General features: G+C 49.2%; 2 protein-coding genes across 4 annotated transcripts; both read left to right on the top strand.

Annotated features, from left to right (window-relative positions):
- Positions 1 to 401: 401 nt before the first annotated feature.
- On the top strand, positions 402 to 2,527 carry HEXIM1 (HEXIM P-TEFb complex subunit 1). The gene has a single exon (XM_044247733.1). It carries the CDS (start codon positions 1,062 to 1,064, stop codon positions 2,139 to 2,141), a length of 1,080 nt encoding a protein of 359 aa, XP_044103668.1. The 5' UTR covers positions 402 to 1,061; the 3' UTR covers positions 2,142 to 2,527.
- A 9,917-nt stretch (positions 2,528 to 12,444) lies between these two features.
- Positions 12,445 to 16,868, top strand: HEXIM2 (HEXIM P-TEFb complex subunit 2). Of its 3 annotated transcripts, none has more exons than XM_044247729.1 (3): positions 12,445 to 12,576; positions 13,297 to 13,410; positions 15,842 to 16,868. In XM_044247729.1, the coding sequence occupies exon 3, from the start codon at positions 16,166 to 16,168 to the stop codon at positions 16,634 to 16,636; it is 471 nt and encodes a 156-aa protein (XP_044103664.1). In that variant the 5' UTR covers positions 12,445 to 12,576; positions 13,297 to 13,410; positions 15,842 to 16,165; the 3' UTR covers positions 16,637 to 16,868. The 3 variants fall into 3 exon arrangements, with proteins under 3 accessions (XP_044103664.1, XP_044103666.1, XP_044103667.1); XM_044247731.1 differs by lacking the exon at positions 12,445 to 12,576 and adding an exon at positions 12,583 to 12,803; XM_044247732.1 differs by lacking the exon at positions 12,445 to 12,576 and adding an exon at positions 12,820 to 13,074.
- The last annotated feature ends 575 nt before the right edge of the window (positions 16,869 to 17,443 follow it).

Genomic DNA, 17,443 nt, shown 5'->3' with positions numbered 1-17,443 from the left:
TGGGCGATGGTGGGGTCAAGTGATCCTGCCTAAAGAACTGTTGTATGTTAGAAAGAGGTCTGAATGTAAGATGTTGCTATTAAGAAATATGAATGGGTCACGGGTGTGTGGCAAGAGGGAGAGCCTGTTACTACACTGAGATTTTAGGCCTAAATGATTAGAGCAGATCCAGGCGAAGTCGCCCCCTGCGCGTTCTGGGATTGGCTACGTCGCACGGCGCGCTAGGACGGCGGGCCTGAGAGATGGGAACTACGACTCCCAGCTTCCTGACATGGGGACTCCGTTACGCATGCGCATGGGCGGGGCGGACAGGCTTCTATATAAAAGGGGCGCAGAGGGCTTGGAGACAGCAGTTGGAAGTTGGCAGGTGGAGAGGCAGGTTGGGAGGGGAAGTTGGGGGGAGGAGGCGGAAGAGTTGCCGTCGGAGGGGGGAGGAGGGAGGGAGGAAAAGAGGAGGAGGCGGTGGAGATCTGAGCAGAGCCGAGCATCGAGCCAAGGGGGAGATGAGTTTGTCTGTCCTCAGCTGAGGCTCCGGCCGGGCCTAGGGAACTGGGAGCTCGGGTTGGAGCGACACCCGTGGAAGTGGGAGGAGGTGGCTCTGGGACTTTAACCCCTTGTGGGCTCTGCGGCAGGGGATTTAACCCTTTGTGGATTCGGCCCTCGGAGGCAGCGTCATCGGGTAGTTTTAACCCCTTCGGGGCTGGGTTTAACCCGTTGGACTTAACCTCATCTCCTCGCCCACCAACTCCTCGATTGTGGGGGCGCTCTGCGGAGAGGCTTGAGGTCCACCCCCTTTGCACATTACGTACTGTTACTGCTGCTGCACCCCTTTGGACCCGCTAACTGGCCGCGCTGTGGGCACTTAACCCTTTACTGACTTGAGCTCTCCCAAGTTGCAATTGGAGTTTGTTTACAGAAGGACTGGCTAAAGGCGTCACTGCAGGAATTACAGACCGAAGAGGACTCTGCTGGACATTTTTAAAAGGAAAGGAAACCTTCTCTTCTCCTTAAGGACTTACAGCCAAAAATTTTCAAACTTCGAGAAGAGGACTCTATTAGCCATGGCCGAGCCACTCTTGTCAGAATACCAGCACCAGCCTCAAACTAGCAACTGTACAGGTGCTGTTGCTCTTCATGATGAGCGGAACCCCGATCGCCCCCCAGGAGCGGAGGAGCGGGTGCCCGAGGAGGACAGTAGGTGGCAATCGAGAGCGTCCCCCCAGTTGGGTGGCCATCCGGGGCAGGAGGGGGAAGGGAGCTTGGAGCCTCAGCCGCCTGCCCTGCAGACCCCGGTCCGTCCAGAACCTAGCTGTCCGCAAGCAGGCAAGAAGGGCCAGAATGGGGACGACTTGTCCGCTGGCGGAGCCCCCCCGCAGGAGGGTGCGGGAGAACCGAAGCCCGAGGCCGAGTCTCTCGCACAGCCTTGTCATGATTCCGAGGCCAACAAGTTGGGGGCTCCTGCTGCAGGGGGCGAGGAGGCGTGGGGACAGCAGCAGAGACAGCTGGGCAAGAAAAAGCATAGGAGACGCCCCTCCAAGAAGAAGCGGCATTGGAAACCGTACTACAAGCTGACCTGGGAAGAGAAGAAAAAGTTCGACGAGAAACAGAGCTTGCGAGCTTCAAGGATTCGAGCTGAGATGTTCGCCAAGGGTCAGCCTGTCGCACCCTATAACACAACACAGTTCCTCATGGATGATCACGACCAGGAGGAGCCGGATCTCAAAACTGGTCTCTACCCTAAGCGGGCCGCTGCCAAATCCGACGACACCAGCGACGAGGACTTCATGGAAGAAGCGGGCGAGGAGGATGGGGGCAGCGACGGGATGGGAGGAGACGGCAGCGAGTTTCTGCAGCGGGACTTCTCGGAGACCTACGAGCGGTACCACGCGGAGAGTCTGCAGAACATGAGCAAGCAGGAGCTCATCAAGGAGTACTTGGAGCTGGAGAAGTGCCTCTCGCGCATGGAGGACGAGAATAACCGGCTGCGGTTGGAAAGCAAGCGGCTGGGCGGCGACGACGCGCGTGTTCGGGAGCTGGAGCTAGAGCTGGACCGGCTGCGCGCCGAGAACCTCCAGCTGCTGACGGAGAACGAACTGCACCGGCAGCAGGAGCGAGCGCCGCTGTCCAAGTTTGGGGACTAGACTGAAACTTTTTTGGGGGAGGGGGCAAAGGGGACTTTTTACAGTGATGGAATGTAACATTATACACATGTGTATATAAGACAGTGGACCTTTTTATGACAATAATCAGAAGAGAAAATCCCCCCCGGCTTTGGTTGGTTTGGTAAATTTAGCTATGATGTAGCTTGCGTGCTTTTCTCCTGTTCTTTAATTATGTGAAACTGAAGGGTTGCTTTTCTTGTTTTCCTTTTTAGAAGTTTTTTTTTTTTTTAATGTGTAAGTAACTTGACCAAGTTATAATGCATTTTTCTGTTAAAAATCCCCTCCTTAAACGGAGCTAAGGTGGCCAAATCTGAGAACAATTAAATTCATTCTAGCTATAATAAATTTAATATTTGTAAATGTAACATAGTTTCAGTGTGATTTCTAGAGCTAATTCAAAATTGTGCTGACTTATTTTAAGTGATTGCATTGGGGGGTAAAGAAATCATTAAATTTGTCAGTTTGCAAAAAATCTTTAATGGGACAATTTTCAATTTGCTGATTTTCCTCTTCAGTGGGTTTTAGTATGTTAAATATACAGTTCAGGCAAAATATAAAGATTAATTATCTTCAAAACTTAAGTGTGCTCACTTTCTAGTGCCTTGGTTTTCTTTTTTGCTGCTAGAGAAACCAGTGTTGGGTGTTTGGGGAGCAAAGTGGCTACAATCAGAAGCTTAAAATTGAATTCTGCTTCTCAAAAGCCATTTGAAAGTCTATTAACAAAACTGTAAACCTAATTTGGCAGTCTGTTAGGTTAGACAACTGACAGTCTCATTTCATTCCTACAAATAGGTTTTTAGTGATTCCTTCACTTTCCCAACAAGGCTGGAACAAGTTTCTGTATGTCTGAAAAAGGCTCTTGGTAACCCCCTTGCATTTCTGTGCAAGCAATGGTTGGATAAAATTGTGTGGCAGTTCTTTATTAAGACATTAAGAGGTAGGGAGTATTGGGTTTACAGGGGAAATGGTTGTTTGGGGGCATTCCAAGGACTTACCCTAATTATCTAATACTTAAGTGCTCCCTACACTTAAAAAACAAAACAAAACAAAAAACCAGAACAGAAGCTGTCTACCTTTTCATGAGGGTCAAACCAAAATTAGAAATTCCGCCTGCCCCCCTCACTGCAAATCAAATGTAAAGCTTCTGGTTGAGGAGCTAAATTAAGTCCTTATGGGCAAGTGGGAACCCTGTACATTCATTCATTCCCTGTGCAGCCACTAGTCCCACACTCCTAACAGCTGCTTAGGCTCTGGAATACTTCCATTCTTGAAAGTGCAGGGAGAAAGAAAAGAAAAAAGAAAATGGGGAGAAAAAGAAAAAGGGGAGACCCTGGAAATTAATTTCTGCCCCCAAATCAAAATTGTAAGAAATCCAGGTTGTTGGCAGACAGTCTCTCCTTTGCTGTCCTGCCTGTCATTCCCTTGTGGTATATTTAATAAACTTCTATCTCCTTTAAAAAAAGTATGATTACTCCTTCCTCATTATGGCTAATCTAGCCCATCTCCACCCAACCTGTGTCAGTGTTTCCCTAGGCCAAATGCATTGCTCGTGTCCTTAGTACAGGGGTTCCTTAACTTGGGGCCTTAGAATCTAGAGGGGACCTTGGGATTTATGAACCCAAGTCTATGTAGACTTGGGTCGTATGTACATTTTTCTGCGGGTGAGGGTTCACGAGAATCCTGAGACTTTGTCAAACTCCTTTAGGTTAAGAACATCTGCAGGAAAGAGGTGGGGGGGGCTGTGGAGGATGGGACACAAAACTCCCACTGGAAAGCTTGCTTTTGTATCTAAATGGAATAGTGGAGGTGGCAGGAACTTCAGGAGTGAAATGCACCTTATGATTCATAAGCATTCACAAATCAATGAATCAAGGGGAATTATGCCGGTTAAGAACTGACTCAGGGCCTTCAGAGCTGAACTAAACTGGTCCTATTCTGGCAGATGGTCCACTGAAGACAATGTATGATCGATTTTTCTTTCGGCCTAAAAATTACATTAAATATCTATTTTGAAATAGTTTCTTCGTGTTTTTAATTTTCCTTCTGCTATGACGTCATGCAGTAGTCCCAGAAACACGGCTGCTTGGTGGAACAGCAGCAACACTGCCCTCTGGCTTTATATGCAGAGAAGCCTCATTTTGACTGCACTACAGGATGCGGCAGTGATCATCTCTGACTGCAGAACTTATTAGTAAGATGGACTGAAGTTTAATTATCGTTTCCCCCACTGTCAGTCTTTTTTTTTTTTTAAGATTTTATTTATTTATTTGACAGAGAGAGATCACAAGTAGACAAGAGAGGGAAGCAGGCTCCCTGCTGAGCAGAGAGCCCGATGTGGGACTCGATCCCAGGACCCCGAGATCACGACCTGAGCCGAAGGCAGCGGCTTAACCCACTGAGCCACCCAGGTGTCCCCTCCACTGTCAGTCTTAAAAACACTCTATACGTACATTTGTCATCAGGAAAAAAAGTATGTTTTACTCTCAGGAGACAAATTCTGTCTAGTCTTTAAAAATATAGAAATAGTGGGGCGCCCGGGTGGCTCAGTGGGTTAAAGCCTCCGCCTTCGACTCAGGTCATGATCTTGGTGTCCTGGGATCGAGCACCGCATCAGGCTCTCTGCTGGGCGGGGAGCCTGCTTCCTCCTCTCTCTCTGCCTGCCTCTCTGCCTACTTGGGATCTCTCTCTCTGTCAAATAAATAAAATCTTAAAAATATATATATTTATAGTTTCAAGTAACTCACAAATGACTCTGATTTACCTTGAGATAGGCAACTTTTTGAACTTGGCTTCCAAAGGCACTTTATACTTATGTTCTTAGAATGATAAGGTTTGTATGAAACTTCAGTTTTCTATTAACACTTTCTATGTTGAAACACCTGAGTAGCATACTGCTCTCAGGATAGAGAAGACTCTGAATTACTTATATTAACAGCGGGGTCGGGGGGCAGGCTGTGATGACGATGATCCTCAAATCACTTGAGGATCTCTAACCTTTCACTAAAGTCCTTTCCACCAAACATTTTAACTGGGCTGCTCAAAAAGACCATGCTTACACATTAGCAATTTCATTTTGTTCCCTTTCTCATCCTAGAGAGCCTGGGTATCCAGTCAGGGCAAAGTACTTCCTAACCTTTGAGACGGACGGCTGAAAAGCTTAATCCTCCTTTGAGCAAGGAAAACTTTTGGGGGGCTAGCCTAGAAGATAAAGTGCCCTTGGGAATCCTCCTATACTGTTGGTGGAAATGCAAGCTGGTGTAGCCACTCTGGAAAAGAATACGGAGGTTCCTCAAATGTTGAAACCAGAGCTACCCTATGACCCAGCAATCCCACTACCGGGTATTTACCCCAAAGATACAAATGTAGTGACCCAAAAAAAAAAAAAAAACAAACAAAAAACAAATGTAGTGACCCAAAGGGGCACGTGCACCTGAATGTTTATAGCAGCAATGTCCACAACAGCCAACTATGGAAAGAACCTAGATGTCCATCAACAGATAAATGGATAAATAAGATGTGTGGATGTGTGTGCGTGCACACACATACACACACACACAGAGACAGAAGTACTATGCAGCCATCAAAAGAAATGAAATCTTGCCATTTGCAATGATGTGGATGGAACTAGTGGGTATTATGCTGAGTGAAATGAATCAATCAGAGAAAGAATTATCATATGATTTCCCTGATATGAGGAATTTGAGAGGCAGGATGGGGGGGTTGTTGGGGGGTAGGGAAGGAGAAAACAAAACGAGATGGGATCAGGAGGGAGACAAACCATAAGAGACTCTTATCTCATGAGACAAACTGAGGGCTGCTGGGGGGAGCAGGGGAGGGAGAGGGTGGATGGGTTATGGACACTGAGGAGGAGGGTATGTGCTACGGTGAGTGCTGTGCAATGTGTAAGCCTGATGATTCACACACCTGTACCCCTGGGGCAAATAATACATTATATGTTAATTAAAAAAAAAAAGAAAGAAAGTGGTCCTTGGGAGATAGGGACCTTCAGATCTGTTTTTGGGAAAGCCAGGGAGGCCCGGATTGGTTTAATTCAGAAAAATAGACTGGCAGAAGGGAGAGGGGCTGTGCGGGGAAGGTGGGGGTGTCCTGGGTGGCTCAGTCAGTTAAGCATCTGTCTCAGGTCATGATCCCAGGGTTCTGGGATCAAACCCTACATCAGGCTCCCTGCTCCCCCCCAACTCCCCCTGCTTGTGTACTCTGTCAAATAAAATCTTTTAAAAAAATAGACAAGGTAGGGGCGCCTGGGTGACTCAGTGGGTTAAGTCTCTGCCTCCGGCTCAGGTCATGATGTCAGGGTCCTGGGACTGGGGCCTGCACTGGGCTCTCTGCTCAGCGGGGACCCTGCTTCCCCTGCCCCCTGCCTGTTTCTCTGCCTACTTGTGATCTCTGTCAAATAAATAAAATGTTTCAAAAAATAGACATGGTATTTCTAAAGACAGAAAACCTAAAAATTAGGCTGGTTTAGGAGTAAAAAAACCAGGGGCCTAGTCGTATCTTTGACACATACTTGCAGTGGAACCCTGGAAACAACCAAGCCTCATTCTTCATCACCAAAATGTCGCTGTGGTTACTTTACAAAATGGCTATCAGCATTAAACAAGACACCATGAAAGTGTGTCATGCAAAAGTAAGCTACCATTGACATAATTATTTTCTTTTTTTTTAGTAATTTCTACATCCAATATGGGGCTCAAACCCGGAACCCCAAGATCAAGAGTCACCTGCTCCACCAACTCAGCTAGCCCCTATTGTTTAAGACCAGAGCAGTTGCCCATTTGATTTTTTTTTTAATATTTTATTTATTTATTCAACAGAGGGAGATCACAAGGAGATAGAGAGGCAGGCAGAGAGAGAGAGAGGGAAGCAGGCTCCCGGCTGAGCAGAGAGCCCGATGCGGGACTCGATTCCAGGCCCCTGAAATCATGACCTGAGCCGAAGGCAGCGGCCTAACCCACTGAGCCACCCAGGCACCCTGACTGGTATTTTAATTTCCCCTTCATCCAGAGTAAAATTAAAATCCTTCACTTGGGAAAATGTAAATAAATATGCTTTACCCTCGTTACTTCAAAAGTTATAGAAAAAAAGAGAAACAAAAGAGGGAATCCATAGAAAAGTAAAAAACAAATCAAAACCAAAAACACACCCAAAAAACAAAACCACAACCAAACAGTTCACCTTCAGGAAATCAAGCGCTGGCTGTATTTAGTGAAACATCAGGTAACGCACCACAGGATTCCCCCCGGCTACTCACATCCAGAACAGGTAGCAACAAATATTCACGACATTGTGATGGCAAAATTAGCTCGAGCTGAGACAGTACTTGTACCCAAATACACTTGCGTTTGTGAGGTCTGTTTTTTGAAATTATTGTTCAAATTGGTAAGAACACTGGAGTAAAATTCTATTTTACTATTCTTTCTCACATAAGGTGTAGATGGTTGATGCTAAAAATGAAGAAGAATTTTTAAATTAAAGAAAATGTCAAATTCAGGCCCTGAACACAGTGGATCTGTTGACCACAGGGTAACAATTATAATTTGCAAGTGGGACAGAATATATAGTCTAGGAGGCAAAGATTCTATCTTGAGCCAGTTGTCTTTGAATACTGGAAAGCTTACCACCTCATTCCACTTCTTGTTGCAAAAAAAACAAAGGAGTTTAGACAGATCAATACTTAAGCTCTCACAAATCCTCCTGAATAAACTTTTTTTTTTTTAAAGATTTTATTTATTTATTTGTCAGAGAGAGAGGGAGAGAGAGCAAGCACAGGCAGAGGCAGAGGGAGAAGCAGGCTCCCCGCCGAGCAAGGAGCCCGATGTGGGACTCGATCCCAGGACGCCAGGATCACGACCCGAGCCGAAGGCAGCTGCTCAACCAACTGAGCCACCCAGGCGTCCCCTGAATAAACTTCTTGAGTTTTCTTTAGAGGTGGTTCAATTATGACAAATGATGTATCGACAAGGTCAAGGGCTGAAATAATCCTACTAGTTTACTGATAAACTTCTTGCACACCCACACAATTCTTTCAAATGGTTGAGCTGGTGGTAAGTTTTTTGAAACTGCTGGTGTGATCTCTTAATCTTAACACTGCACCAGGAGCAGTTACATTTGGCCTGAAAGTTTTTTTAAGGGGAAAATTCAGAAGGAAATTGTACTTTCATTCTTCATATTCTATTTCACACATCCACTGACTTTGTTTGAAGTGTTAAAAAGCCCTGGGTTTCCAGTGAGCAAAAAGGTTATTCCTGAAGGAAAATGTAGGAACTCCAGTGCCCCATGCACAAGTGTATCTGAGAAAAGGATAGCATCACTACTCTTGTGACATATTCAGTAGAACTTGTGCTAGCCTCCAGAGAGAGGAGGAGGACATTAATTTTAAGTCTGAAGCCTGTTTAAACACAGCATTCTGTAGACCTGGGTAACTCCAGTCCAACTGGTAGGCAAAGGCAGGAAACCAAACTGGAGGATGGAAAGGAACATCTAAGAAGTTAGTTAGTTCTACTGTCCTCTCTAGTTATTCCTAAAAGTGTTCTTAACAAAATGGCAAATGTGAGTAATTTAAAAGAAAATTCAAAGAGAAAGATGGTGAGAGCTAAACACAATAAAAAAAATTGGTTAACTATGGAAATCAAATCAAGAAGCAAGATCTTCATCCTGAAGAGGACTGCTGCAAAGAATCAATCCTACCAGTCAATGAATCCTGTTCTCACAGAGGCCCCAGGCCCCAGGAGTTGGCTATCAGGGTCAAACATCCAGGACTTCGTAGCAACAACTGCTTGGTACCCTAAGAAACTGACCCTTGCTCAGTCCAGCTGGATGGCCACCCTCTGTGCTGCCAAGGGCAACCAAAGCCATCTTTCAGTAAGGCAGGCCTCTCAAATGGCCCCAAAATAATCTCTGAAGCAGAAGTTCTAGCTTCCCAAATAATGAAGTTTTGTTAACTAAATGTTTACACACCTACTGAAAAGCAGTTACTCCTCAAGGTGTTTATGTGGAGGGTAGCACTGATATTATTTTCAAATCAGGGAACTAAGGCAAAGTCTGCAGACTGTCATAAGCCCCAAAGGAACTCATCTGAAAGGAGATAGCTAAGAAAGTTGAAGGTCTGGTTGAACATTAGATAAACAACAGACTCAGCAACAAAATGACCAGTTTGGACTCATCTTCAGGATTTGGCACCTGGCCAAGCCAATCAAGTCAGTGGTAGCACACAAAGAAACAGAACTTGGGAGTTCCTAACTTCCAGGCCTGTGTTTTGCTCAGAAGAGAACCAAGGGAGCATTCATAACCTGAGTTTATTCCCAGCTTTCCTTATCAAGGACTGGAAAAGCCTGCAGCTCAACCTTAAAGATGGTAACCTTTCATCTTTATAAATGAGTAACACATTTCTGCATCTGGCACGGTATTCACCTAGTAGCATCCAAAGGTTTAACTACATTACTTCACAAGAGTCTGGGATCCTCCTCCATTAAACAGTAGAACCACAAGGATAAATCTTTAAAATGCCTTTCAGCTCCTAATACTATTTAACTTAACTCCCACCAAGCTAATGTCAGCTTCTTCTAACTCATCTTCTCTTGATCTGAAGAAGTGTAAAATTAACATGACATAAGCCAAAAGTCAACCTACAGTATGAATCAAGTGTACTACTGCATCTTGTGGTTCAAATTTTGGATTAAGAAATCAAGTCAAGGGGCGCCTGGGTGGCTCAGTGGGTTAAAGCCTCTGCCTTCCGCTCAGGTCATGATCCCAGAGTCCTGGGATATAGCCCTGAGTCCGGCTCTCTGCTCAGCAGGGAGCCTGCTTCCCTTCCTCTCTCTGCCTGCCTCTCTGCCTACTTGTGATCTGTCAAATAAATAAATAAAATCTCAAAAAAGAAAAAAAAAGAAATCAAGTCAATGGTGACCATATTTTCACAATCCAGTTGCAAGATTTTTTCTGAGACCATCTGAAGTAGGGGGAGACTATACATAAGATTATGGAATTGTCATTTACAACTTAAAAAAAATTATTAATAGGAGGAGGGCAGCTTCGGTTCTCAAAAACCTTTCAAGGTTCTTGCTAATAAAGCCAAAGGCTCAGGAATGTGACCATGTGTGACTGGCAATGAGATTCATCACGAGGTACCCTCAAAGGTAAAGTTCACTACTCAGTCCACTCTCAGTCTACCTGGGCATAATTTTACTGACATTTTAGCAATGAAGTAATTAAGATATCCCTGAACTGTATGTAAAGCTCTCTGAAGTTAGATTTTGAGAAAACAAGATGGTTTAATCTGTAATTCAAGGAAATAATTTCAGGGACGCCTGGGTGGCTCAGTGGGTTAAGCCGCTGCCTTCCGCTTGGGTCATGATCTCAGGGTCCTAGGATCGAGTCCCGCATCGAGCTCTCTGCTCAGCAGGGAGCCTGCTTCCCTCTCCCTCTCTCTCTGCCTGCCTCTCTGTCTACTTGTGATCTCTCTCTGTGTCAAATAAATAAATAAAATATTTAAAAATAATAATAATAATTTCACATCAAACTTCAATCCTTAAGCTGCTACAGCTGTTAATATAAGGTTGAGTGTTTATTTTTTTTCAAAGCATGTCTCCCTCACCTCCGAAACACTATAAATATGAAGTAGCTCAAAACTGCAATTTCCATCTTGGTAACATCTGGGATCCACAGAAGTGATTTTTCAATTACTTGGAAATTCAAAATAGAGGTTCCCTAGTAACAATGCACCGGTGGCCAAGTCTCCCCATTTTGCTTAGTTTGTGGGAGAAAAGTTCTTTAAACTGGAAAGAATTTGTAGTCTTATAAAGATTACGTTGGAATTAGTTCGTTTTTTCCTCTAGGGAGAGCAGCCATTTCTCCAAAAGTTTTGGTAAAAGTCATGGCTCAGATTTCAAAACGCACACAGATGTTCCTGAAGCATCCGAAATGGGCCACTCCATTTTTATTCCCAGAGCCACGACCCCTCAGTTATTTTGTGCCCCCCCCATCCTGTAAAGGGCAAAAACTCAACACCTCTTTGGTGTAAACTTTCAAGAGAAGTGCCAACAGCACATTTTTGGAGTTTCCCAAACGGGCTGGGGATGTGCCAGGTCAGGTCGTTCGGAGAATCAGGGCTGGAAAAAAATCTTGAGGGCAAGAGCCCTCAGAGATTTCCAAGCATTGGGCTTCTGAAGGTTTCCACGAGCCTCATATCTACCTAGTTCCAGGGGGAATTAGTGGTTGCTACTGTAGGAAGGAGGCTGTTCCTTCTCGAAGCCCGGGCCGCGGGACGGCCCTGGTGTATACGGGAGGATGTGGGAAGGGGGGGGGGCGCACCCGGCTCTCTGCCCTCGGGGCCTCCTGCTGTTTGCCACGCCAGAAGGACGCGGGGCCAGAGCTGGGCCCTCCGCCCTCCCCCGCGGCGACACTCTTTGGAATCTGGCGTCGCCCCCACCTCGCCCGTTGAAGCGGAGGCCCCGCAACGCCGGGCCCCGCCACCATACCCAGGCCGCATGGGGGTGGGGAAGAAGTTGGCAAAGCTCGGCCTCAGGATCTGCGCCCCCCCGTGTAAAGCACAGAGGGGAGTCGTTTCACCTGGTCTCTCCCCAACTGGGGTCTCGGGGAACACGCGGTAATTGCCCAAAACCCCGCCGTCTGTGCGAGGCGAGGCTGCGGGGCTGCCGGGACAGTTTGAGGGCAGGGCCCGGCCGGGAAGACTCCAACCTTCACCCACCCCCGGTCCCCGGTCCCACTCCCCGCCGTCTCCCGGCGCCACCACTTCAAGCAGCGCACTTGGCCCGGCCTCTCCCCGCGCCCGGACCACCCCCCATGGGGTGCTCTCACTGCGCAGCGAGTCCCTCCGCTGCCTCCTCCCAGCCCAAAATGGCGGCGGCGGCCACCGATCCTTCTCGTCGCCTTCCTCTAGGCCGAGGATCCCTCCGCACCCACAGCCCCGCCCCTCTCAGCCGGATCTATTTTCTGCCCCGTAAAGATTAACGCCATCAATGAACTCTTTAATTGATCTCGGAAGGCGGGGTTTGTTGTGCTTCCGCACAGCTAATCGTTGACGAAAGTGAAAATATTGGCAGGCGGTTTGACCAATCAGAGAAGGCATCGGTGAGCGCGGGACGCTGCTCGCGCAAGAGCAGATGGGTTTTGTAGTTCTCAGTCTGGCAGTGGTCGTGACAGGCTCTTCATCCGGCTTCCCAAACTAGAAGAACTACAATCCCCAGCAGGCGCCGCGCTTCCAGGCTGTCTTCCCCCTCTCCCCGCCTTCTTCCCCGAGCGGTTTGACCAGAGCTGCTGCAACTGCAGCAAGAAGTAGGGCTGAGGCACTGGGAGCTGCACCGACAGGCCGTCGGTCGCACAGAAAGACACACAGATATAGATAGTCGTGTGCATAGTCCTTGACAGCAAATAGGTCAGTTCCGCCTTTGCAAAATCTCCTTTCTCGGACCACTTTCCCTCATCCAAGGAATCCATCCTTATTCCAGTTGGGCTTCCCTTCCAGCCGCATGTAGTGTGAAGACTTCTTCCCCTTTCCTCTGTTTCCCGTGCTGAGAGGAAGGATGGGGAGACAGGCCAGGCCCAGGAGATGATAAGGCTTCAGCCCCCGGCCGGGCCCAGACCACGTCTGTGTTTCTCGAGGTGCTGGCTTGGAGAGCCCCAGCCTAAGGGGGGTGGGCGGGGTGCTGTCAGGATTGCGACCTCTGGAGGCAGTGAGGAAAGAACCCCTTGTAAAGCCTGCTACATATTTTCTTGTTCCAGCCACTGACCGCCCTCCACTACCAGCCTCTTCAGGTCTTTGCTGTATCTTTGCCTCTCTTTACCCCTTTGGTTGCTGGGGGAGCAAAGCTCAGGACTAGCGTCCTAATTGCCAGCCTGAGTCTCTGTGACTTCCAGAAGAACAGCCTAGAATGTAAGCCCTGGCCTGGGGCCTGAGGGACAGGACTGGGAGGATGGCCCTTTGCTGGCTAGAGGTGTGAAAACCCCGGGAGTGGAGGCCTGAGGGCCTGCATTTCATAATGAAGTTGTGTGGGTCTGGTGCTACAAAATGGCCGCTTCTGCCTTGGTGAAAAATTCCTGAGCAGCCAGCCTTCCTGAAAATTCTCCTTTAAGACTTAGCTTTCTGTTATTTAAGGCTGGTGTCATTAGTTAGAAGCATCTGCTGAAAGATTGGGAGCAGAAGAAGGTGTCTACTTCGAGCCAGACCAACTGTAACACAGAGTCAACAGCCGCCCTGGAGGAGGCCAAGGTAAGCCCTACCTTCCCAACCACCTGAGTGCCCTGTCGTGGATCCTGCCCACTGGGATCCTGGTCGCTTGTCTCAGATGTGTTGGCCAATCTGGAAAACCAGTATTTCTAACTGAGTTCCTACTGTGTGCTGGCCAGGATGCCAAATCTGTGCGGTCTCATGAAATCCTTAGCAGCCCTTCAAGATAGGAATTACTGTATCCATTTCAAAGAAGCTAAGGTTAACAGAGCTGAAATACCTTTTTCTAGATTCATGCAGCCAACGAACAAAAAGATCCACGGTTTAAACTTAGGGCCTTCTGACACCGGAACCCTGCCTTGTATTTTGTTAAGGCTGAGAACCAAGTCTGACGTAGGGAAAAGAGTTTGAGTGGTTGGTTCATAAATTAGGGTGGGGGTTGGGGTTCACAGAGCATCCAGGAGACAGTGAGAGACGGGTTGTATCGGGAATGGTCACCCTCCGATCTGGCAACAGCAACCCAGACCTTCTCTGCCCATGCTCTCTTCCTGCTCCCCACGCTGCCTATTCTCCCAGAGTTTACAAGTCCATGTATGTGAGGAGGGGACTCAGCTCCTCTAACCCACCTTATGTAGCCCCTTCCAGTGTTTTCTGGAGTTGTTTAACTTGGAGTTCATGACATGTTGGGGTTAGAGGTTCAGAGAGGGCAGGTGACTCACCCAGATCACATAGTTTATCCGCAGTAGTGGGAATGGCAATGAAGGGACAAGCCTTCAGGAGGGAGGTGGCACTTGGGGCTGAGGGGCAGGGGTGGTTTGGGTGAGGGGAAGGATCATTAGGTGACACGTGCTGAGGGCTGGGGGTAGGTGAATGATTGTGCGCACACAAGCCACCTTGTCTTGTATATGTGCTGCCGAAGCGAGCACTAAGCCACCTTGTCTTGGCACTGCCAGGGGCCTTGCCCCTTCTGGTGTGGGCCAAAAGTCCTGTCTCACTTGGCTCAAGACATTGGTGGAGACAAGGACTGTTCCCGATTGACGATCTCCCTGTAGGTGAAGTAACAGTACAACACAGACAACATACACACCAGCGCCTCACACACTCTGACATACCCCATCCCAGATGAAGATGAGAACCCCAGGGCCTCCCAAACACACACAACACCCCTCCAGCTCCTACAGGGCTGCACCCCCCCCCACAGTGTCTGGACCTGTGCTCGGGTGTGTCTGACCCGTGGTGTGCATCGTAAATCAACATGCCAATGGTAGCGGTTATTATTAGAATTCCCAAACCACAGACAGAGAGCAATTCATTCCCCATCCCCCACCCCGAGTGCTCCCACCCTTACCACGACGGAGATAAACAGATGCTTTGCACACACACTGTCTTGAGAGAATCCTTTCCACCTCCTAGATAAGTTCTAGAATGCTCTCTGCTGCAGACTGGAGGTTCACCCTTCCTCTCTCTATCGAGGGCCTCTTTCCTGCTGCTTATTTCAAGAACTGATACCAGCTTCTGCTTGGAAAAAATACATTCCATCTTCTTGACCCTAGACCAACGGAAAGGAGTGTCTCGTGTCCCAGTGTCTTTTTTTTTTTTTTTTTTTCTGTCCGGTGTGAGCTTTATGTCCTTTAACCTGTTCATCGAGCTCTCACCTTGGGCCATGCAGAGGGACACAGTGGTGGACTGGACAGACAAGACACATTCTTATAGGAAGAAGACAGATGGTAAATGGTATTGTGGTAGATGCTGTGTGGGATGTGAACTGGGTCACATGGCAGTGTCCCTGGGAAAGGAAGATGGGATCTTTAGATAGGGTAGTTGGGGGGGGCGTGGCCCTCTGAAGAGGTGACATTGGCACCAAGCCCTGAAGAGTCAGCCATGCACATAGCTCGAAGCAAGATGGGTGACGTAATTTGTCGGGCTCAGTGTAAAGTGTTCTTTACTCAAAAACTGTTAAGAAGTTCAAGACAAGAACTTAAAGCAGAGCATAAAGCAAAGCACAGGGCCTTTCCAAGCAGAATGGGGGGTGAGGGGCCCTGAGGTTGCTTACCCACAAAACCAAGTCCGTTGGAAAGACGGACTTTCTTTCTAGAAAGAGGGCTCATCAAGCAAATGCAGCAGGAGCCACTGCCCATCCTGTCTCCTTCTTCTCTGTCTTCATCCCCACCGTATTTATGGTAGGCCTCCTCTGTGAGGCCCGGGACGCCTGCTGTTAGAGGCACTGCCATTCCGGAGTGAGGCACACAGGCAGAATGTCCACTCTTTTCATGAGTTCCCTTGAGAAGGGCTGGGTGAGGGGCGGGGGGCAGACAGGAGCCCATAAACCAACAAAGAGTTGCAGAGGGCGAGAGGCTAGAGAGGGACCCCACGTCAACTGTGGGAAGGTCAGTTTCAGGCCGGGTGGTTGCAGAAGGCTTCAGGCGCCAGGGACAGGTTGTCTGATTCGCTCTTCCTTGTCCTCTCTGTTTAGACCCCTGGTGCTCCTGGGAGCCCCCCAACACCCCCTGAGCCTCATGACCCTGGTAGTGCCCTGCCCCTGACACCCCGGATAGAGAGCCACTCAGAGGAGGAAGATCCCACCGGGGCTGGCAGTGGCCTGGGCTGGATCAGCAGGGGCTCCCGGACCCAGAACCCCGGGGGCAGCTCGGTGGAAGCCGTGCTGGGCCGGAAGAAGCACCGCCGGAGGCCTTCCAAGCGCAAACGCCACTGGCGGCCCTACCTGGAGTTGAGCTGGGCCGAGAAGCAGCAGCGGGATGAGAGGCAGAGCCAGAGGGCCTCCCGGGTGCGCGAGGAGATGTTTGCCAAAGGCCAGCCCGTGGCGCCCTACAACACCACCCAGTTTCTGATGAACGACCGCGACCCTGAGGAGCCAGACCTGGAGGTGCCCCACGGGGCCTCCCACCCAGGCTCCAGCGGGGAGAGCGAGGCCGGGGAAGCCGACGGCCGGGGCCGCGCTCACGGCGAGTTCCAGCAGAGGGATTTCTCGGAGGCCTACGAGCGCTACCACACGGAGAGCCTGCAGGGCCGCAGCAAGCAGGAGCTGGTTCGAGACTACCTAGATCTGGAGAGGCGGCTGTCTCAGGCCGAGGAGGAGACCCGGAGGCTGCAGCAGCTGCAGGGGTGCGCCGGCCAGCAGCCCTGCCGCCAGGTGGAGGAGCTGGCTGCCGAGGTCCAGAGGCTCCGGACAGAGAACCAGCGGCTGCGGCAGGAGAATGCCAGGTGGAACCGAGAGGGCGGCGGCCCCGGTGGGGAGCCAGGCACCTAGTGGGGGGACATCCCCCCAACCCCCGCGCCAGGATCAGGTCCTGTTTCAGTACACGCTGGGGCCAACTGGGGCTCCGGGAGGCAGGTGACAGATGAAAACCACTTCCGGCCCCTCTGTGGCCCCTGAGAACAGTGAAAGTATGTTCAGCCTTCCACCTGGTCATTTCTGTAATTTGGTCTTTGATGTCTTATTATTTTTCACAAAGAAATTAAAGGATTTTCACGAGCCCAAATGGGAGTGGCTAGGATTGATTTCACTGGGGCTGCTCTGAGAATCAGAGCATACTGTGTCCTAGAGAGGTTTGGGCCTGTGGTCCCAATCCCTGCCTTTCCCCAAGCCTGAGAGGCCAGCACACCTCTGTACTGGGGAACCACCGAGACCTCCAGGATGCCTGAATTCTGCTCTATGTGTCCAGGAACAATCAGGCTGCTCTGAAGGTATTACAGAGGATGAGGCAAGGGGAGGGGGCGCTCAGGAACCACCGGGTTGGGCCAGAACTTGACTTAAGATGCCAGATGGCTGTGAGGAGCTGCGGGTGTCCCTGGAGGGGAGAGAGCTGGGACTTAGGAGGGCTTCGGTCAGGCTTTGTTCCCAGGCTCCCTGCATTCTCCCTGTCCTCCCCATAGCGTGGAGGGCCAAGCCGGATAGCTTGCGTCTCCTTTTGTCCTTGGCAGCCCCCTGGGCCCATACCTCGAAGTCAGTGGCTGGGCAGGATGTTCATCATCACTTTTGTCCCCTTACCTCCTGGAAGGGCACTTACAAGTATGCCCTCAAGGGACGTTTTCTACATTTTTTTTTTTTAAGATT

Source organism: Neovison vison, chromosome 5 (genome assembly GCF_020171115.1).
Source record: "Neovison vison isolate M4711 chromosome 5, ASM_NN_V1, whole genome shotgun sequence".
Taxonomy (NCBI): Eukaryota; Metazoa; Chordata; class Mammalia; order Carnivora; family Mustelidae; genus Neogale; species Neogale vison.
The sequence above is the reverse complement of the archived record's forward strand: the minus strand, read 5'-3'. Positions and strand labels throughout refer to the sequence as shown.

Excerpts from the sequence above, each read along its gene's own strand:
- HEXIM2 (XM_044247729.1), top strand. The coding sequence starts at position 16,166 with ATGTTTGCCAAAGGCCAGCCCGTGGCGCCCTACAACACCACCCAGTTT.
- HEXIM1 (XM_044247733.1), top strand. The coding sequence starts at position 1,062 with ATGGCCGAGCCACTCTTGTCAGAATACCAGCACCAGCCTCAAACTAGC.